Source organism: Neovison vison, chromosome 12 (assembly GCF_020171115.1).
Source record: "Neovison vison isolate M4711 chromosome 12, ASM_NN_V1, whole genome shotgun sequence".
Taxonomy (NCBI): Eukaryota; Metazoa; Chordata; class Mammalia; order Carnivora; family Mustelidae; genus Neogale; species Neogale vison.
The window spans coordinates 77,321,367-77,339,832 of record NC_058102.1 but is presented as its reverse complement, the minus strand read 5'-3'; the positions used below and the strand labels follow the sequence as shown (position 1 = coordinate 77,339,832).

General features: G+C 36.4%; 1 protein-coding gene across 2 annotated transcripts in view; it reads right to left on the bottom strand.

The window, feature by feature from the left end:
• LRRK2 (leucine rich repeat kinase 2) overlaps positions 1-18,466 on the bottom strand; it is a 139,016-nt gene that overhangs the window by 45,548 nt on the left and 75,002 nt on the right. For both annotated transcript variants that reach the window (XM_044229314.1, XM_044229315.1), the window contains exons 29-35: positions 16,861-17,090; positions 16,300-16,427; positions 14,535-14,753; positions 10,706-10,907; positions 9,523-9,611; positions 3,330-3,517; positions 1,155-1,309 (exon numbers count right to left, since the gene is read on the bottom strand). In XM_044229314.1, coding sequence (XP_044085249.1) covers positions 1,155-1,309; positions 3,330-3,517; positions 9,523-9,611; positions 10,706-10,907; positions 14,535-14,753; positions 16,300-16,427; positions 16,861-17,090 — 1,211 coding nt within the window. The remainder of the gene's footprint in view (positions 1-1,154; positions 1,310-3,329; positions 3,518-9,522; positions 9,612-10,705; positions 10,908-14,534; positions 14,754-16,299; positions 16,428-16,860; positions 17,091-18,466) is intronic.

Here is an 18,466-nt window from a genome sequence, read left to right as displayed (position 1 = left end):
GGGCGCCTGGGTGGCTCAGTTGGTTGGACGACTGCCTTCGGCTCAGGTCATGATCCTGGAGTCCCGGGATCGAGTCCCGCATCGGGCTCCCAGCTCCATGGGGAGTCTGCTTCTCTCTCTGACCTTCTCCTCGCTCATGTTCTCTCTCACTGTCTCTCTCTCAAATAAATAAAATAAAATCTTTAAAAAAAAAAAACTTTTTTTTTCCAATTTATTTATTTTCAGAAAAACAGTATTCATTATTTTTTCACCACACCCAGTGCTCCATGCAAGCCGTGCCCTCTATAATACCCACCACCTGGTACCCCAACCTCCCACCCCCCCCCGCCACTTCAAACCCCTCAGACTGTTTTCAGAGTCCATAGTCTCTCATGGTTCACCTCCCCTTCCAATTTACCCAAATTCCCTACTCCTCTCTAAAAACTCTTAAAAGGAGGTTGGTTGTCACAATAAAATCAAAACTTCCTGAATATTTTGTTTTAATGCAATGTAACTACCTATATTAATTGCAAGATAAGGTTTATTTCAGAATACAGTAACACCCACATAATGCTGATTTAAACCCCCAAAATGAAATTTTCCCTTCAGAACACTAAGATCTCTCTTTCTTCCAGAAGAAAGAGCTAGCATTATAAACACCCATTCTTATTCTTTTTTGTAAGTCACTCAAGGAATCCTGCAGAAGAGGACTATTAAAGTCTCTGCATTTGAATGGTCTGAATGGTCACAACCTATTAAGTAAAACTCCCTGGATTTGCAGTGATAGTCACTTCTAGCTTTCCTTATTGCGTGTGTGTGTGTGTGTGTGTGTGTGTGTGTTTCTACATCAATTACTCCTATAATCTTACCTTCTAAAATTGTTGCTTCTACTCTACTTTGCCTTGGAAAGCAAGATATTCCTACTTATTATAAATGTGCTAAAATAAAAACAAATAGTCTTTGAGTGAGGACTTGAGAAATTTCCTCTCGACAAACTGCATCTATGTACATGAGTCTCTGTGTCTTTCTTTATCTTGGCTACTCCAAAGTTTTATGAGCTTATTTTCTGATTTTCAGTGGCCTTGCAAATAAGTAAGCTCTGTGAAAATGACATGACAATTTTAATATGCTTTTCCCCTAACTTTTCAAACACTAAGTCTTCATTAAATACGTACCTCTTCCTGAAAGCATGTAAGGTGAAATTTCAAGTAATCGATTGATTAACCTGGACCAAAATCCCATTGGAAAATAAGGCATTTCATAGAGTCGAATGATGATTTCAGAGTTCTCACAATGCGGAAGCTCTATCACAGGCCTGTGGTCAGACAAACTAAAGAGAAAAGGACATCAGCACTATATAGCTTCACAGAACACCCAACCACGTTAACCAAAGTGTTTTACTCCCTAAAATCAATGAACTCAAGATAAATATTCTAGGCAATTGCACTTTTTTATAATGTTCTTTTGCTATATGCCCTTCCTTCTTCAAAAATTCAGTGGCTACTCAATCAATTCAAATGCATGCTCAGATGCAGGACTTTTTTTCAGCAATCCTATTTACACTAATAAATAATTATAATTAGTTACACATAGGTAAGTTTTAAGGGATTATACAAAACTTGAAAAAATGCTTGTCCTATGAAAAGCACATGTGTATTTTTAGAATATTCAATTTTTAGATTTGGATAGCATCTACCAATCAATGCAATTTGTACTTTTCAAGGTCATACACCTTATAACATTTCCCAGCAATAAGAAAATATAAAGCAACAAGAAAATTTTCTATAATACAGGATTAGAACTTAGGCCTTCATTGTATGGCTGCTTTCCTCAGAAAATTCACTGCCATAAATTCTCCGATGAAAACTCACTGTCTCCCCAGAACATGTCTACACTTGATCTTAGCCAAAAGGCCGAGAAGTGATTCCCCCAGAACCTGTCCAATATAACTCTCTTGGTTGCCATGTAAGGACAGACATGAACAAATACACACACACACACTAATCACTATCTCCCTTTCTTAAGTAATTAAAGCAGTGCTTAACCAAATAGTAATTACATACATAAAACAAGTCATTTACTCTACTTTAAAAATGTCAAATATAGTGTTTTCATTAAAAGTAAATGCTAAAGGAAACAAAAGCAAAAATAAACTTCTGGGACTTCATCAAAATCAAAAGCTTCTGCACAGCAAAGGAAACAGTCAAAAAAACAAAGAGGCAACCCACGGAATGGGAGAAGATATTTGCAAATGACAGTACAGACAAAAGGTTGATATCCAGGATCTATAATGAACTCCTCAAACTCAACCCACACGAAACAGACAAACACATCAAAAAATGGGCAGAAGATATGAACAGACACTTCTCCAATCAAGAAATACAAATGGCTATCAGACACGTGAAAAAATGCTCATCATCATTAGCCCTCAGGGAGATTCAAATTAAAACCACATTGAGATATCACCTTACACCAGTTAGAATGGCCAAAATTAACAAAACAGGAAACAACACGTGTTGGAGAGGATGTGGAGAAAGGGGAACCCTCTTCCACTGTTGGTGGGAATGCAAGTTGGTGCAGCCTCTTTGGAGAACAGTGTGGAGATTCCTCAAGAAATTAAAAATAGAGCTTCCCTATGACCCTGCAATTGCACTCCTGGGTATTTACCCCAAAGATACAGATGTCGTGAAAAGAAGGGCCATCTGTACCCCAATGTTTATAGCAGCAATGGCCACAGTCGCCAAACTATGGAAAGAACCAAGATGCCCTTCAACGGATGAATGGATAAGGAAGATGTGGTCCATATACACTATGGAGTATTATGCCTCCATCAGAAAGGACGAATATCCAACTTTTGTAGCAACATGGACGGGACTGGAAGAGATTATGCTGAGTGAAATCAGTCAAGCAGAGAGAGTCAATTATCATATGGTTTCACTCATTTGTGGAGCATAACCAATAGCATGGAGGACAAGGGGCGTTAGAGAGTAGTAGGGAATTTGGGTAAATTGGAAGGGGAGGTGAACCATGAGAGACTATGGACTCTGAAAAACAGTCTGAGGGGTTTGAAGTGGCGGGGGGGTGGGAGGTTGGGGTACCAGGTGGTGGGTATTATAGAGGGCACAGCTTGCATGGAGCACTGGGTGTGGTGAAAAAATAATGAATACTGTTTTTCTGAAAATAAATAAATTGGGGGAAAAAAAAAGTAAATGCTACATTTTAGTAGAAAGTATACACAGGAAACAAAAACATTAGTACACTTACTATAAACCAAAGTTATTTTGACAATTAAAACGTATAATAGCCGGTGAATTTACAAAGGGTAACGGAATTTTTAAGTTTAAGTTTACCTGCTTGGAACCAGCAAATATTCTTCTCCTATTGGCAAGGCAATCTGGAATTTTTCTAGAAGTTTAAAGTATTGTGACATGTAGTTCTTCGGAAATCTCTTTTTCTTTGAAAGAAATTTTTCCACATCTCTACGTGAAATGATTCCTTTAGGATGTTTAGGATAGCCTTCCACTTTCACTGTCAAAATCTGAAAGATTTAAACTTATAAAAAATCACTAGAATTTCTTTTCTGAAAATTTTCCAAAATAAATTTATTTATTTATTTATTTATTTATTTTAGAGACCGAGTATGTGCTGGAGTAGGGGAGGGGCAGAGGGAGAAGGAACAGGGAAGCACATTCCCTGCTGAGCGTGAAGCCCAGCATGGAGCTCAGGGCTCGGGGCTGGATCCCAGGAACCAATACCATAACCTGAGCTGAAACCACTAAACGATGAAGCCACCCAGGTGCCCCTATTTTCTGAAAAGTTTTGAATTCAAAGCATTTTGTGTCTCTTTGCTGGTGAAAGTGATCAGAACAATTTTAATGTTGTCAGGTATAACACAGGACCTAATTTCTCTACTAGCTGCCATGCCACCTGGAAGCCCAGTGGAGCAATCACTTCTCCGCAAAAGATACATTAAATTAAGAGAATGAATTCAAATCCAAGATTAGAGAGAGCCTCTGAAGTCAATGAAACTTAAGCTTTCCCAGCTCCAATTAACAGATAAATCCAACACCCCCCCCATCCTTATTATAGTCTCATCCACAATATATTCACAGGGAAATTATCTTCCAGACTGTGTTCTCACTATAGGTTTGCCATAGAAATGTTACTTTACATTTACATAATAGAAAATGGTTTCTATCAATGGGAAGGGTGGTAGTATAGTAGAGTCTATTAGTGATTCTCAAACAAAGTAACTACAGAATTTTGCTGGCCTCCACTTGGAGTCGGGATCCACAGATCTGGCATGAAGCTTGAGAATCTGTTTTTTTGTTTGTTTGTTTGTTTTTAAGATCTGGAAGCTTTTTTTTTTTTTTAAGATTTTATTTATTTATTTGACAGACAGAGATCACAAGTAGGCAGAGAGGCAGGCATTGGGGGGGTGGGTGGGAAGCAGGCTCCCTGCTGAGCAGAGAGCCCGATGAGGGGCTTGATCCCAGGAACCTGGGATCATGACCTGAGCCAAAGGCAGAGGTTTTAACCCACTGAGCCACCCAGGCACCCCGAGAATCTGTTTTAAGAAGAAATTCAGATGATACTACCATAGAGACCATAGATTCAGCTTTGAGCATAATCATAGCAGTTAAAGTATAAATTCAGAAGAACCCAGGTTCAAATCCAGGTTCTAGTACTAGCTGTGTTATCTGGAGAAAGGTATATAATTTCCTTATGCCACAGTTTCAATCAGATAATAAAAGTGACTGTCCCTTAGACTGCCATGACACTGAAATAAGACAAGTAAGGCATGCAAGGTGATAGGACAATTTTTAGCATATAATAAGGCCTCATATATTAGCCATGACTACCCATATATTCTTATTCATTTTATTTAGCCAAATTAACTTTTTTTCTTTTCTATTTTTTGATTAACATATAATGTATTATTTGTTTCAGGGGTACAGGTCTGTGAATCATCAGTCTTACACAATTCACAGCACTTACCATAGCACATACCCTCCCCAATGTCCATCACCTTTTAATAAGGCTTGTGCTGGGGCACCTGGGTGGCCCAGTGGGTTAAGCCGGTGCCTTTGGCTCGGGTCATGATCTCAGGGTCCTGGGATCGAGTCCCGCATCGGGCTCTCTGCTCAGCAGGGAGCCTGCTTCCCTCTCTCTCTCTGCCTGCCTCTCCATCTACTTGTGATTTCTCTCTGTCAAATAAATACATAAAATCTTTAAAAAAAAATAATAAAAATAAAAAGGCTTGTGCTTGGGCGCCTGGGTGGCTCAGTGGTTGAGCGACTGCCTTCGGCTCAGGTCATGATCCCGGACTTCCAGGATTGAGTCCCACGTCAGGCTCCAAGCTCCCTGGGGAGTCTGCTTCTCCCTCTGACCTTCTTCTCTCTCATGCTCTCTCTCACTTTTTCTCTCTCAAATAAATACATAAAGTCTTTGAAAAAAATTTAAAAAGGCTTGTGCTTAATTTCTTTAGATTTTTAACATGTAAAGGATACTTCAATAGGAGCATACATTATGCATTTTATCATGCAGTTGGGTGAAATATTGCATTGTAAAATTCTTAGGCCCAAAGGCTTCTCTCCCTCATCTTTGTATCTCTATTTGGTACATACAATGTTTATTGAATCAATGAATGCATGACTGGCTGAACATAATTGTGTCTAATGAGAATATATAAATGGGTCATTAAATAATAAAAACTGCACTTTGAGACCTCTCCCATATTGTGCACTTTCTAGCCCAGCACATTCTTATAATTTAGGTGGTAAAGAAAATTGTTTGCTGTTCTGGCATTTTTAGAGTTGCTAAGACCTTGTCTGACAATTCACACTCTATTCCCTACCATATTTTATATTTTCTTTAGAGCACTCTACCACCTGACATTTTAAGTGTTTATTTATTGGTTATTTCCTCCCAGCTGAATGTCAGGTCCGTGGATGCAGGAGCCTTGTTTTATCTATGCTTACAGCCCCAACAGCAGAACAATATCTAGAACATTGCAGGTATCGAACCAATTGCTGGATGACAGAATTTGGGGAAAATAAAGTTTGGAGCACTTTATCCTGGGGTCAGATTTATAGGTACTGGAGTCAAACTACTTAGTTTGACTACTTCCTAACTCTACTTCTTTCTAAATATGTAACTTTGGATAAATTATTTCACTTCTCTGCCCATCAATTTCTTCATCTTCAGGATGAAGACTAATATAATACTGTTTAAAAGAGTTGCTCTGAGAATTACATGAGAAAATGTTTGAACAGTGCACAAGTAACACTTATATGTTAGCCATTATTGCATACCTCTTCTAATTTGTTTTATTTAGGCACATTGACTTCATTTTTAAAATTTTTTAAAATTTATTTATTTAAGTAATGTTTACACCCAACATGGGGCTTGAACTCACAACCCCAAAAATCAAAAACTGTACACTCTTCTGATGGAGCCAGCCATGAGCCCCTAGACATATTGATTTTAAAATAGGGTTTGTGTTGGATTGTTTTTAGTAGACCTATTGTATGCTACCACTATTTGTAGTAAATAGTATCCAAAGACGGACATATGAATTTCTTCTCTCCCTACATATGCATGGTGTTTGATCCTTCAAGAAAAGAAATCCATTCATTTCTCTTCCTCTTGAATCTGGATGGGCTTTCTGGTTAGTCTCATCTCTAGAATGTGGCAGAAGTGACATTTTATCAGTTCTGTGTCTACCCTTTTAAAGGACTGGTCATATGAAAGGAATGGGCATATGATCATATGGAGGAGAACCAATACACCAAAAGTGTGAGTGTAGCTCTCTTGGGCATTCCCACCTGGCTCAACAAAGCAAGCCAACCTTAATGCCATGTGGAGCAGAACCGCACAGCTGAGCACAGCCAACCCAGAGAACAGTGAGAAACAAGAAAATATTGATGTTTTACTTCAAGTTAACTTGTTTTCTCTAAGTTTTGGGGTATCTTGTTACATAGCAGTAAAAAACTGAAACATTATCTTAATTTTATCACCTTTGAAAGAACTCTTATTCCTTCAGCCTAGTAACTTACAATACTAATTTATGCCCTTATGCAAAGAAAGAAATTTTTCCAAATTCCTCACCCAAGGTTTTTTCAAGATTAAACTGCTATGCAAACTCTTTCTTTAATGTTCCACCTGATTAATTCAATAAGTCCCTCTCATCTCTCTTTTGTCACATGGTTAAATGAGTTTTGCAAACTTCCCTGTGCAGTAATGAAAACTTTTTTAATAAGTTTAGTGACCCAATAGTCTGGGGCACAGAAAGGGTGAGTAGGCTCATTAGAGCTTCTGCACCACGAAATTGTTTCTTTCCTTGCCTCGATGATTCATGGTAGTGAACACCCATATTTATTTTTTCTGATGGGTGTCAGACCAGACATTCTTGTCTTCAGTTGACCATAGTTTTCATTCTCTTTAAGTCTTGGTGAAAATAACATTATATTTTAATGTATCAGTATAAACAAAAATGATGGTATTTATTAAATTAATAAGAAATTTAGATTATTATTCTACTGACTCTTTAGATTTATCTTTCAATGTAACTTTGAAGTATTCAAATTCTTGACTTAATTTTTACTTAAATTATATTTACAGTATAACTATGCTAATAAGAACTTTCATGAAGTTTCAACTTAATTACCCCATGAATCCTCAGGGATTTTACTGTGGTTATGGTGGAAGGTTGCTTTTGTTAAAAGATGGTGATTCTGATGCAAACCAGTTCATTATTCTACTGAATCAGATATGCCCCCTGCATTATCCATATCTGTGCAACTTTAAATATTCCCAATTCCCATGGAAGCACATCACTTTTGAGTGTAACTTTAGTCTTTTCTTGACTATATAGACTTTAGTTATTTTCCAAAACAGTGTGCCATTTAGGACAACAAAATCCTCAGGGTATATTTAAAACTCCCTTTGCTGTACAGAACACACCCACCTACACATATTTTTTATTTAGCTCTGTACCTGGCACACTTTCCAAAACTATATGGATGCATCTTTATAATTTTGAAGGGTTTTTTTAATTTCTTAAAATAATTTATTTAATTACCAAGTAGGTCAAACATAAAATTAGCTACCATTTACTTCTCACTTACAGTGAGTTAGGGAAGCAATACAGAAAATAATATTGTAACTATCTTTATGGTATGAGGGAAGAAACAAAGGCTTAAAATATTAAGAAATGTCACAAAATTAGGAAAGATATAGAAAAAATTTGAACACAGGTCATGCTGACTCGAGAGCTTGTCGTCTTGACCACTTTACCAGTTTCATTCCCATTTACCAGATGAGTGGAATCGCACTCCTCATGGCATATGTGCAAAAGGAAGAAAACCTACTTTAAAAATATCTGCCAAAATAATCACTACTGTCATGTTACAATTGCCACTTCCAGCAATGTTTCAATATGCTCTCAAGGTCCATGAAATAGGACTTAGCCCAAAATAAGTTCCCCCTCTAAAATACCTTCCTTTTTTTCCCCTTAGACAAAATTTAGGAACCATCATTCAAAATTATCTGAAGGGATTTTAAGTACTGTGTAGTTTAATTAGAAGAGATTATTTTAATCCAAAAAGGTAGAATTATTTTAGAGATTCAGGGAGTCACGTTAAAAACTGTAAATTATGCTCACAAACAAAATGGTTGCCAGTGAGTAAACATGCTAGACACAGCCTCCCCAGCTCTCTTCAGTTCATGATTAAGCTAGATGCAGCTGTTCTCAACCAGGGTGATTTTGCACCCTCACCAATATTTGGCAATATCCGGACACATTTGGGGCAATACTACTGGCATCGAGGTGGTAGAGACCAAAGATAACTGCTAATCATCCTACAATGTACAACACATAATTATCTGGCCCAAAATTTCAATAGTAATAACACTGAGAAACACTGAGCTAGGATATTCTGCTTGAATGGTTTTCTATGGCAAGCCTATAGAGATGGGTTATGATAACTAATTAAATAAACTCATTGGTAATTGATTTATCATTGGCAGAAGAAATTTTTTTTCAACATAAATATAAATGGAGAAAGGATAGCCATAACCATCACCATCCAGTTTCCAAAACTGTGAGCAATTTTGAGCTTATAGTCCACCCAAGAGGGAAAACTCCCCTCCATGTTATCTAGTTAAAGGTTTTATGCTCATCAACCCAATTTTCTTAAGTATATTTGCCCTCAAGGATTTTCATAGAGCTTCCATTCAACTGACTATACCAATAACCAAACCAAAGTGTCATCAGGGTCTAGAAAAGCACTGTGGAACAGAGTGATACAACATCTGTCTGTAAGTCAGAAACAAAGACATAGAAGTGAATCCTCAAACATCTTCCCTTCTTCCATGAAGCTCTACTTAATGCAGTCTTCTACATGAATTGTTCTACAGTATTCTACACGTACAGGATTTTCTACCTTAACGGAGTACAAAATCTATAATGCTCAGTGCTCTTCAATCATTGTGCTTCTCTTCAATTGTTACCCCCATGCCACAAAAATACCAGACACCAACCTGTGCCATGACTTTACAAAGCCACTTGGGTTCCACAAAATATAAGTCACTTAACTGCAATGCTGGGTCTTGAAAATGAAGAAGGACCCCTGTAGTAAAAAAATCAAACAATGTAACATGGAATCTACAATACACAAATAGCAAGGGGCTTTAGAGAGACTCTAGTCCAACTTCCTTATTTTACAGATGAGGAAATCTCAGCAGTTAGTGGAAGAGTTGAGACTAGAACCTGGGCATCCCAGTTCCCGAGCTCTAAAGTCCAAATATTATAAGGTATTTTTAACTAGATAAAATGATGACATATAAGCAAATTAGAGACAATGGCATGCATTGTCTTGCATATATTTACAAATAATAAAAAAATTCACAGAATCTTTTAGCTTTCTAAGTATATTCTACAAAGATACCTTATTTTCAAATATATCTAAGAAACACAGAAGGGTGCAGAAAGCTACTGGTTTAAGAACGATGAGAGGAAAAAAACAGATTATAATCCATGCGAAGATTCATTTTTCACACAACAGAATCTACGGATTAAAAGAAGCTTCTTGGTCAATGACTCTAGTATTACAAACCAACTCACACATTCTATCAAGGTCATACCAATCAAGTAACCATATAGCACAGAAGCTGGGCTGAGTGTCTTCATGTGAGATCATGCTGACTATGTGCAATGCAACAGGCAAGATCTGCCATTCAAAAGATCCATTCTTTCAGGCAACCATCGATATTCTAAGTACCCCATTAGACCACCCCAATAATAATCCCCTTTATAGTATACAAATGAATTATAAAGGGAATATACAAATATCCCCTTTACAGTATAGAAATGACTCCACACACACAAAACTCAATTGACACTACGAAAGGATTCAGTTCATGCTCGGGGTCTCAAAGCTCCTGAATAGATAAGTCAATTTCTAGAACCCACATGTTTTAACTGCTGCTCAGACACCCTTCCCACTACTGCCCTTGATAGCTTCTAAATGTTTTCTCTATAATACAGCACATGAAAATGCAACATGATTGCACATGATGACCTTTCAAAAGGAAAAAGCTGATGATCAAAGAACCTTATGGATATTCTGTTAAGTCTTGTATATAAATTCTTTACAAGGCTCAGATACATTTTTATAAATGACTACAGTGGAGCTTTAAAGAAATATGTAACAAACCCACAAACCTGATTCATTTAGGAAGTGAACTGCATGAGGAAGCTCATTTTCATCCAACTGCAGCTGATTTTCTTTTACGAGTTGTAATAATCGTTTCCGGTCGATTACAGGAAATTCAATTGGCACATTTTTACGCTCCGATAAAATGATTTTCTCAAGTTCTACATAGCAGTCTGGAATCAGCTGCCCAACAACAGGCTGATCTCGGATCTGTGTAATTACAAATGACAAGCTGTAAAAATCCATTTTACTCCTGTATTTGTCAGATGGTTGGTAAATTCAGTGCTAATAGTTGTTAAGGAAGTGATATACTATTTAGAAATGTATTTTTTAATAAAATCAAAATTTGATGTGAAACTATTTAAACTGTGAAAAATAAAATGATATTAAAATAAGAAAAATGTAAACACAGAAGCCAATTTAGAAAGAACTATCAAATAAAATAATATTGAAATATTTATCTAACTATCCAGAAAACCCATGACAAAACCCAGGATTAATCACTAACCATAAATTAAGGATTTGCTATTTTCTAATACATTAGACATATATGTAATAGATATGCTAGCAGTAGAAGTGAGTAAGTATTACAAAACTTTGGGGCCTTATTAGATGAATATATCTATGCCATAAGGTAAAAATATTAAATTTTGTGCTTGTTATTTGCAAAATGTTGCATTATTGGAATGTATATTTCAACAGAGATAGACATGAAGTCTCCTCACCCAAGCTATGCTTTTTCATGGCACTTCAAACTTGGGAAAATAACTCATCTAAACACAAATGATTCTGACACAAGAAGATGATTTTTTGGGGTCTGTTACACTTGTAATCTAATCATTGTTTACTAACTGAAATATATAAAATTTTTTAAAAAATGACTTTTAGACCATAATTTCTATAATAAAAAAATCTTTTCCAAACTTTTCCCCCAGAAAAATCTGATTTTAAATAGAAATCCAACTGTTAACAGCAGTAACTAAAATTCCTCTGAAAACCACCAGGTGGCAAACTCTCCCTGTTTCTCAACTCAGGTATATATTCTTGTATTCTTTTTACCTGACAATTTCTAAATTCTTTAAGTTATTATAAACAGAAATTGGGTTTTATTACACATTCACATGCAGATTTTAGGTGCTCTTTTTCTACTCGTAACTGAACCTTAAGGAGCTTTACTCATAGCAGCCATACTATTATTTACATATTCCCCTCCAGTCATTCGAAAAATTGTTTTCATGTATCCAGTGCCCCAGCAAATTAAATATAATTCCACTAATCTCCACTTTTCATTTTCCCTCTCTTCATCATATATAAATTAAGATAAAATAGAACTTCATATTGAAGGTAGTGTTTTAACCCAAGAAAGAAAATCTACATGTAGAAATAAACAAGGGTTCTCACAGAAAGCAAATTACATAGCAAAGGGATGAATTTTATAGGGCTGAGTTACAGGGCCAACAGAGGATCCTGCTCTGCTAATGGGCTGGACAAGATTGAAAGGGATAATGTTGGCACAGAATTGTGTTTCGTCCTACTTCTCCTTTTAGCTTGATTAGGGGGTCACCAAGAGCCAAAAAAGAAAAAAAAATATTCTAGAGTTTGCATAAACGCATGTTAATAAGGGTGAGACAGGGAAAGATTAGAGAAGAGCTAAGACAGAAGGAGAAAATGAAAAACAAATGACAGGGGAAAACAAAAAATCTCTAATGGCTTAAAAAAAGCTGCTATTTGAATACACATTGAAGCATGTCAGGGAGGAAAGAATATTCAAGTTCTGGCAGGCTCATTGGTTCTGAATGTTTCTCAAAGAGCCAGTATTCTGCAAAGCAATCAGATAGATTTTTCAAACTAAAATGCCAGAACGATGCAACCACTAGCAATATACATCTTTCTTCAGATAATGCGACCATTTCTCAAAGCATTCATTTTACTGCTTTGTGTCAGCTTCAGAATTCATTAACAACTGCAGCAAGAAAACTGGTGTTACTGATCACTAGTGGTAACTTGCTATCATGCTGAAGCGCTACTAGTCCAGTCAGATAACTAACCAGTTTATCCGTACTTCAACTAAACTAACCATACTTTATTTGTTTCAACTAAATTCAGGCTTTTTCAAAACAAACTATTCTTTTTGTTTTGAAGAAGTCTCTTTAAAAATGATATATGTGCCAACATATATAATAAAATATATAATAAATATATACTAAAAATAGAAGCTATTAAAATGTTACAAGTGACAGTAAAGTTCTGGAAGTACTGGTATAGTCTCAGAAGAAAACTGCCTGGGTAGAGAGACTCTTTAATTGGATGCAATTTTGTGCATCTGTGTATTTTGTGTAATATTTTTTGTATAATATTGTGCATTTCTTAAAAGTCACATTAATCTGTACTCTCTAATCATATGTCCAACAAGAGAGCAGGAAAATCTGCAAATAAATACTATGTCATTCTTCTTACATAAGATGCCATTAGTGACTGTGATAAATGTGTTGAAAGATACAAACATGCAAATTCTCTCGCCGGGCACCACAAAGACCAACACATTTATAAATGGCCCATTAGGTTTTAGACAGGAGCATAATCTGTGCAAATGGAACAAAAAAAAAGCTAACTGGCCAACACATTATAACCAGGGTGACCATGTAATTTATCATCCAAATTGGAATGCTTTTGAGAACGTAGTGGGACACTATTAATTATGCTGGGAATGCCCAGGCAAAACAGGACCCTCGTTATAAGCCATGGCCTTGATCATTAGTGCTAATGAGCTAAACCAACAGGGACTAACTGTGAAACTCACCACCGGGTTTGGCATATTGAACTGTGTGAGGAATTTTCAGTGCAGTTTATACCACGGCATCTGTAGAACTCTGGAAAAATTTATTTTTCCTGAAAGTTTTAAAAATGAGTATTCTCCCCAATAACCAATTTATGTGTGTTTTAAGAACCTACGGACACATTTGGCTTACTAGAACTTTAGAAATCAAAACATAATTTCTGAAATAGAAAATCCAGTTTATATGAACTAAAAAATTGTTTAGACATTGTTGAAAATCAAATTCCTGATTTTGGCAACCCCAGGAAAGAGGCATCTCACAATATGGAGGGAAGAAAAATATGTGGAATGGGCATCACAGTAACGAGAGACTCAAAGGAGCAGCACAGAAGATGAAGAAGCACATAAAAGAGGAGCTCCAAGGGCGCCTGGGTAGCTCAGTCATTAAGTGTCTGCCTTCAGCTCAGGTCATGATCCCAGGGTCCTGGGATGGAGACCACATCAGGTGGGAAGGCTACTTCTCCCTCTCCCATTCCCCCTGCTTGTATTCCCTCTCTTGCTGTGTTTCTCTCTGTCAAATAAATAAATAAAATCTTAAAAAAAAAAAAAAAACTAAACTAAAAACAAAAAAACAGGAACTCCAAAAGGAAGGAGCAAGTGGAGAACAACAAAAACAGAAGAGGAAAGATGATCTCAAAACCCCTAATATCCACTTGTATTTGACTGATTCATCATCACAAAAAGTTGTGAGAGAAAGGGCATCAGAAACGTTCTTAGATGCTCTCAGAAACATTCTCTCGGTCTCTCAGACATTCTTAGTTTCCTTCAGGATCCTCTAATTATTTTTATTCCCATTTCTATGCATTTGAAATAAGGAATGGCATAAGTAAGCAACTTTAAAATTGGAGTGATTTAATAATGTTAACATCTATGACAGAACCCACTATTTTAAGATAACTGTTCTTTTCTCAACACTTCTGACATCTCTAAGCAGTTGGGTAACATGGCAGTTAAACAATTAAATGTATCCACCCGTCTGCAGTAGGCATTAACCACATTACCTTGAAATTAAGACTCTCATTGATGATGGTTTTCCGAAGCTTTGCCAAAGCATCAGATTCCTCAGTGGCATTCACAAAGTGGTAATCCCTTATTGCAGGAAACCCTCGCTTGTTCAAGAGTTCCTTGGTGATTTTACTTATGCAGGCTTTGCGCTGCTTTTCATCAGAAACATCCAAATGTGTGCCAACAAGAATCACAGGGGAAGAAGAAGCACGAGCCTACAGGAAATGATACAGAATACTCTTGTGTTTGCTTCAAAATCAAGACTGCTTACTGTTCGGTTCATAGTCACTTTTTAGGAAATTCAGTAGAGTGGAACTAAGAAATTAAAAGACGTCAAAAAGAAAATGTCAACTATCTTTCCATCCTTAAATCTAGGGGGAAAGTGGACCTTAAGAAATTTCAAAGTCATTCTTATGCCCCTTCTTATTCCAAGTTTTACCACTTTTCAGGCAGCTGATACAACAGTAATAGTCTATTCTTCTTTTCTTTTATGCCTTAAGATGGGTTATTCTGTAAGTGTACTTTGGACTTCTAAATAAAATAAGCATTTAATAAATCCAAGACTGTACCAAAGCAACATAATATGGTTTATATTTTTCACCTCCTTAGCTGTAAATTCAATCTCCTACATTCAATTTAAAGTCATTCAGTTTGTCGTCCACATGGAAAACAACACAAAAAGGCACTAAAGCAAGTACAATGGCCACTATAATATTTACTTACTTTAGCTAGTTATGACAAAAAAAAGGAAGTTAGAAAATTACCAAAATGATAAACTGAGCTATAGGCAGCCAAAATATCTGCTAAAATGTCCTGACACAAACCTTGTCAAGGATGTGATTCACAAAAGAGCCCCCTGAAGCTCATTCAAAGAGCATCACTCACTCTTACTTTATCCCAGTTCTGAAACCTGTACTACATCAAGAAGAGCTAAAAGCATGACAGCAAGGGACAAAGTGGAAAAATTACAAAAAGAGATGCCAAATATAAGAGCATACTAGGCTCGTATCATTTAAAAGTACAAGATTTGGGTGCCTGGGTGGCTCAGTTGGTTAAGCCACTGCCTTCGGCTCAGGTCATGACCCTGGAGTCCCAGGCTAGAGTCCCACATCGGGCTCCCTACACAGCAGGGAGTCTGCTTCTCCCTCTGCCCACCCCCCCACCTCTCATGCTTTCTCCCTCTCTCAAATAAATAAAATCTTAAAAAAAAAAAAGTGTAAAATTTGAAGTAATTGATACTACACATGCCAGTGAGATGACAATGCGTGGATTGCTTTTGCTTAGTATATTTTATTTTAAATTAGAGAAGTTCATACTCCATTTAAGAAATAAAATGATCAGGGGCACCTGAGTGGCTCAGTCAGCTAAGCTTCTGACTCTTGATTTCAGCTCAGGTCATGATCTCAGGGTCTTTGAGCATGGAGCCTACTGCTTACAACTCTCTCTCTCACCCTTTCCCTCTGCCCCTCCTCCATTGAAAATAAAATAAAATAATAAAAAATAGCTTTAACATATATATTTTCAACTCTTATAGGTTAAAGGTTTTTAAGTATCTATAACATTTACCAATAAGGAACACACTATTTTCATGTCACAATCTAATTACACTAAAAATTCTCCAACTCAAAATTTCAGTGCTTCTAACTTTATTCTTAAAAAACTGAGGAGACTATTGGAAGCAACTGCTTGTCCAAAACAAATCACCTTTCACACACACACACAAAAACTATTTTCTAGTTTGAAATAGTGAGAACAGATGACCTTTATATTGAAGAGCCAAGGTTTCATGGCGTCCACTTCAGCCTGCCCTTTGCTAAGGTCATAGACAGCAAGGTAGAGGGCTCGCTGGGTCATGAAGTGGGGATGAGTACTGTAGAATTCCTCACGACCTAAAGAAAGATTGGAGACTTTTTCTTAGCCTTACAAACAAGAGGCAAGTATCCCTTAAAATAATTTTTTTTAGGTGATAATATCTTCTACTTAGCATACAAAAAAAGAGAGAAAGAGCCAACAGACACTACATACGTAGAGGACTACACCAGGTTTTCACTCAGGATTGACAGCTGTTAGCCTGTGTGTCAAGTACCAACCAAATATTTAAGATTCAGCTGACTCCTACTGGTTCCTAACATTTACCTCCATGGAATTCATGCTGGTGGCAAGGGTAAATTTAGAAGTAAAGAGCTTTGGAATAATTCCATAGCATCTACCAGGCCTCTTTGCAGTACCTACCAGCTCTTTTGCAGGACAAAATCTCCGCTTTTAAATCCCTGTCCGAAATAAAAGATAAATATGAGTAAAAGATTCTAGCAAAATAAATACCTGCAAAATCCCACACATTCAGAATGAGGTCCTTCTTCCCTTTGCCTCTAATTTGGATAGGCCAGTCTTTCACATCTATACCAACTGTGGCGCTCTGCACCCCAAGATCTGACTTCTTGGTTTTTGTCAGTTGCTGCAATAAGGTGGTTTTACCACTCCCAGTATTTCCCACAATCATAAGCTTCATTCGGTTATAGGGCACAGCCTTTTTTAACCGCTGTTGTAGAAACCTGGTATTTGAAAGACAAAAATGAAATAATAAAATGCTTAACAGTGTACTTAAGACATAGGTGAATTCTTAAGCATTGAAATCTTTAAAATACCAGACTGTTCTAAAATAGAGCATGCAAAAGACTGCACAGCTTATGTACCTAACAAGGTATATGTCTTTCAACACACTGTTAATGCATCTATTATGTTAGCGATGTCCGTGTGGTTGATGATTGGTAGGTAACAATATCAAATATGATGACATGTTACATTATCACCAGAAATAATCGAAACATGTTTGCAATACTAATTATGATGCTGAAAATTATGGACTAATTAGCATTATATATGTGTGTGTGCATACATATACATATATATGAGATATATATATATATATGAGTTTCTTTAAATAACACAAATGAAACCCTAAAAATTAGAAGATCCAAAATTATACAAAGGACAAAATTTTACATATGACAGAGAAGCAAAATAGAGTATATATGCATACTATTACACTAAACTTTGATAGTGAGGTCATATTGGGTATATGTATGTCATATATTCATATATGACATAGATAATGTATCTCTTACATATATTATGTATGCATGTATGTAATGGAAATGGAGACTGGGAACATATTGGTTATATTATAAATTATACATGTATACTACTAAACTATCAGCAGATAATATGATATTTTTCCTAAGAATCTTAATGAAAACACAACTGAAACTAATAATAAGTGCTACAGGTGGCTAACAAAACCATTTTAAATACTAGATTTTAAATTTTAAAATATACTGGCTATAGAAAGATATATTCTTAACTATGTTAAAATGCTGCTACAATTTAAAATTAGAGAAGCAAACTAAATCATATGTGAATTTTAAGGAATATGGACTGATCCATTCTCATAACTAATAAGATTCTGACCAACATTCCTGAGGATCTGAAAAAAAGGCACAATTACTTTTCATAATTTGTTTGATGCTTTAGAAAATACAACCTGACAAATCAGATAGTGTCTGCTATTACTGAAATCATTGTCACATACCACTTAAATTCTGTTTGAAATAATTTTCTCACACACAACTTAAGTTCTGTTTGCATTATCAATAAGCAAGAATATTAATAGTTCAACTGTCTATTTACTAAGAATTCAGCATTCTTTGAAAAAGTCATTCTTTAAAAAAGCAACTGATCAGGGCACTCGGGTGGCTCAGTTGTTTAAACGTCTGCCTCTGGCTCAAGTCATGATCCTAGGGTGCTGGGACAGACCTCCACATTGGGCTCCCTGCTCCTCCCTCTCTCTCTGCTGCTCCCCCTGCTTGTGCATTCGCTCGCTCTCTCTCTCTCTTTCTCTCTCTCTCTCAATCTCTGTCAAAAAAATAAA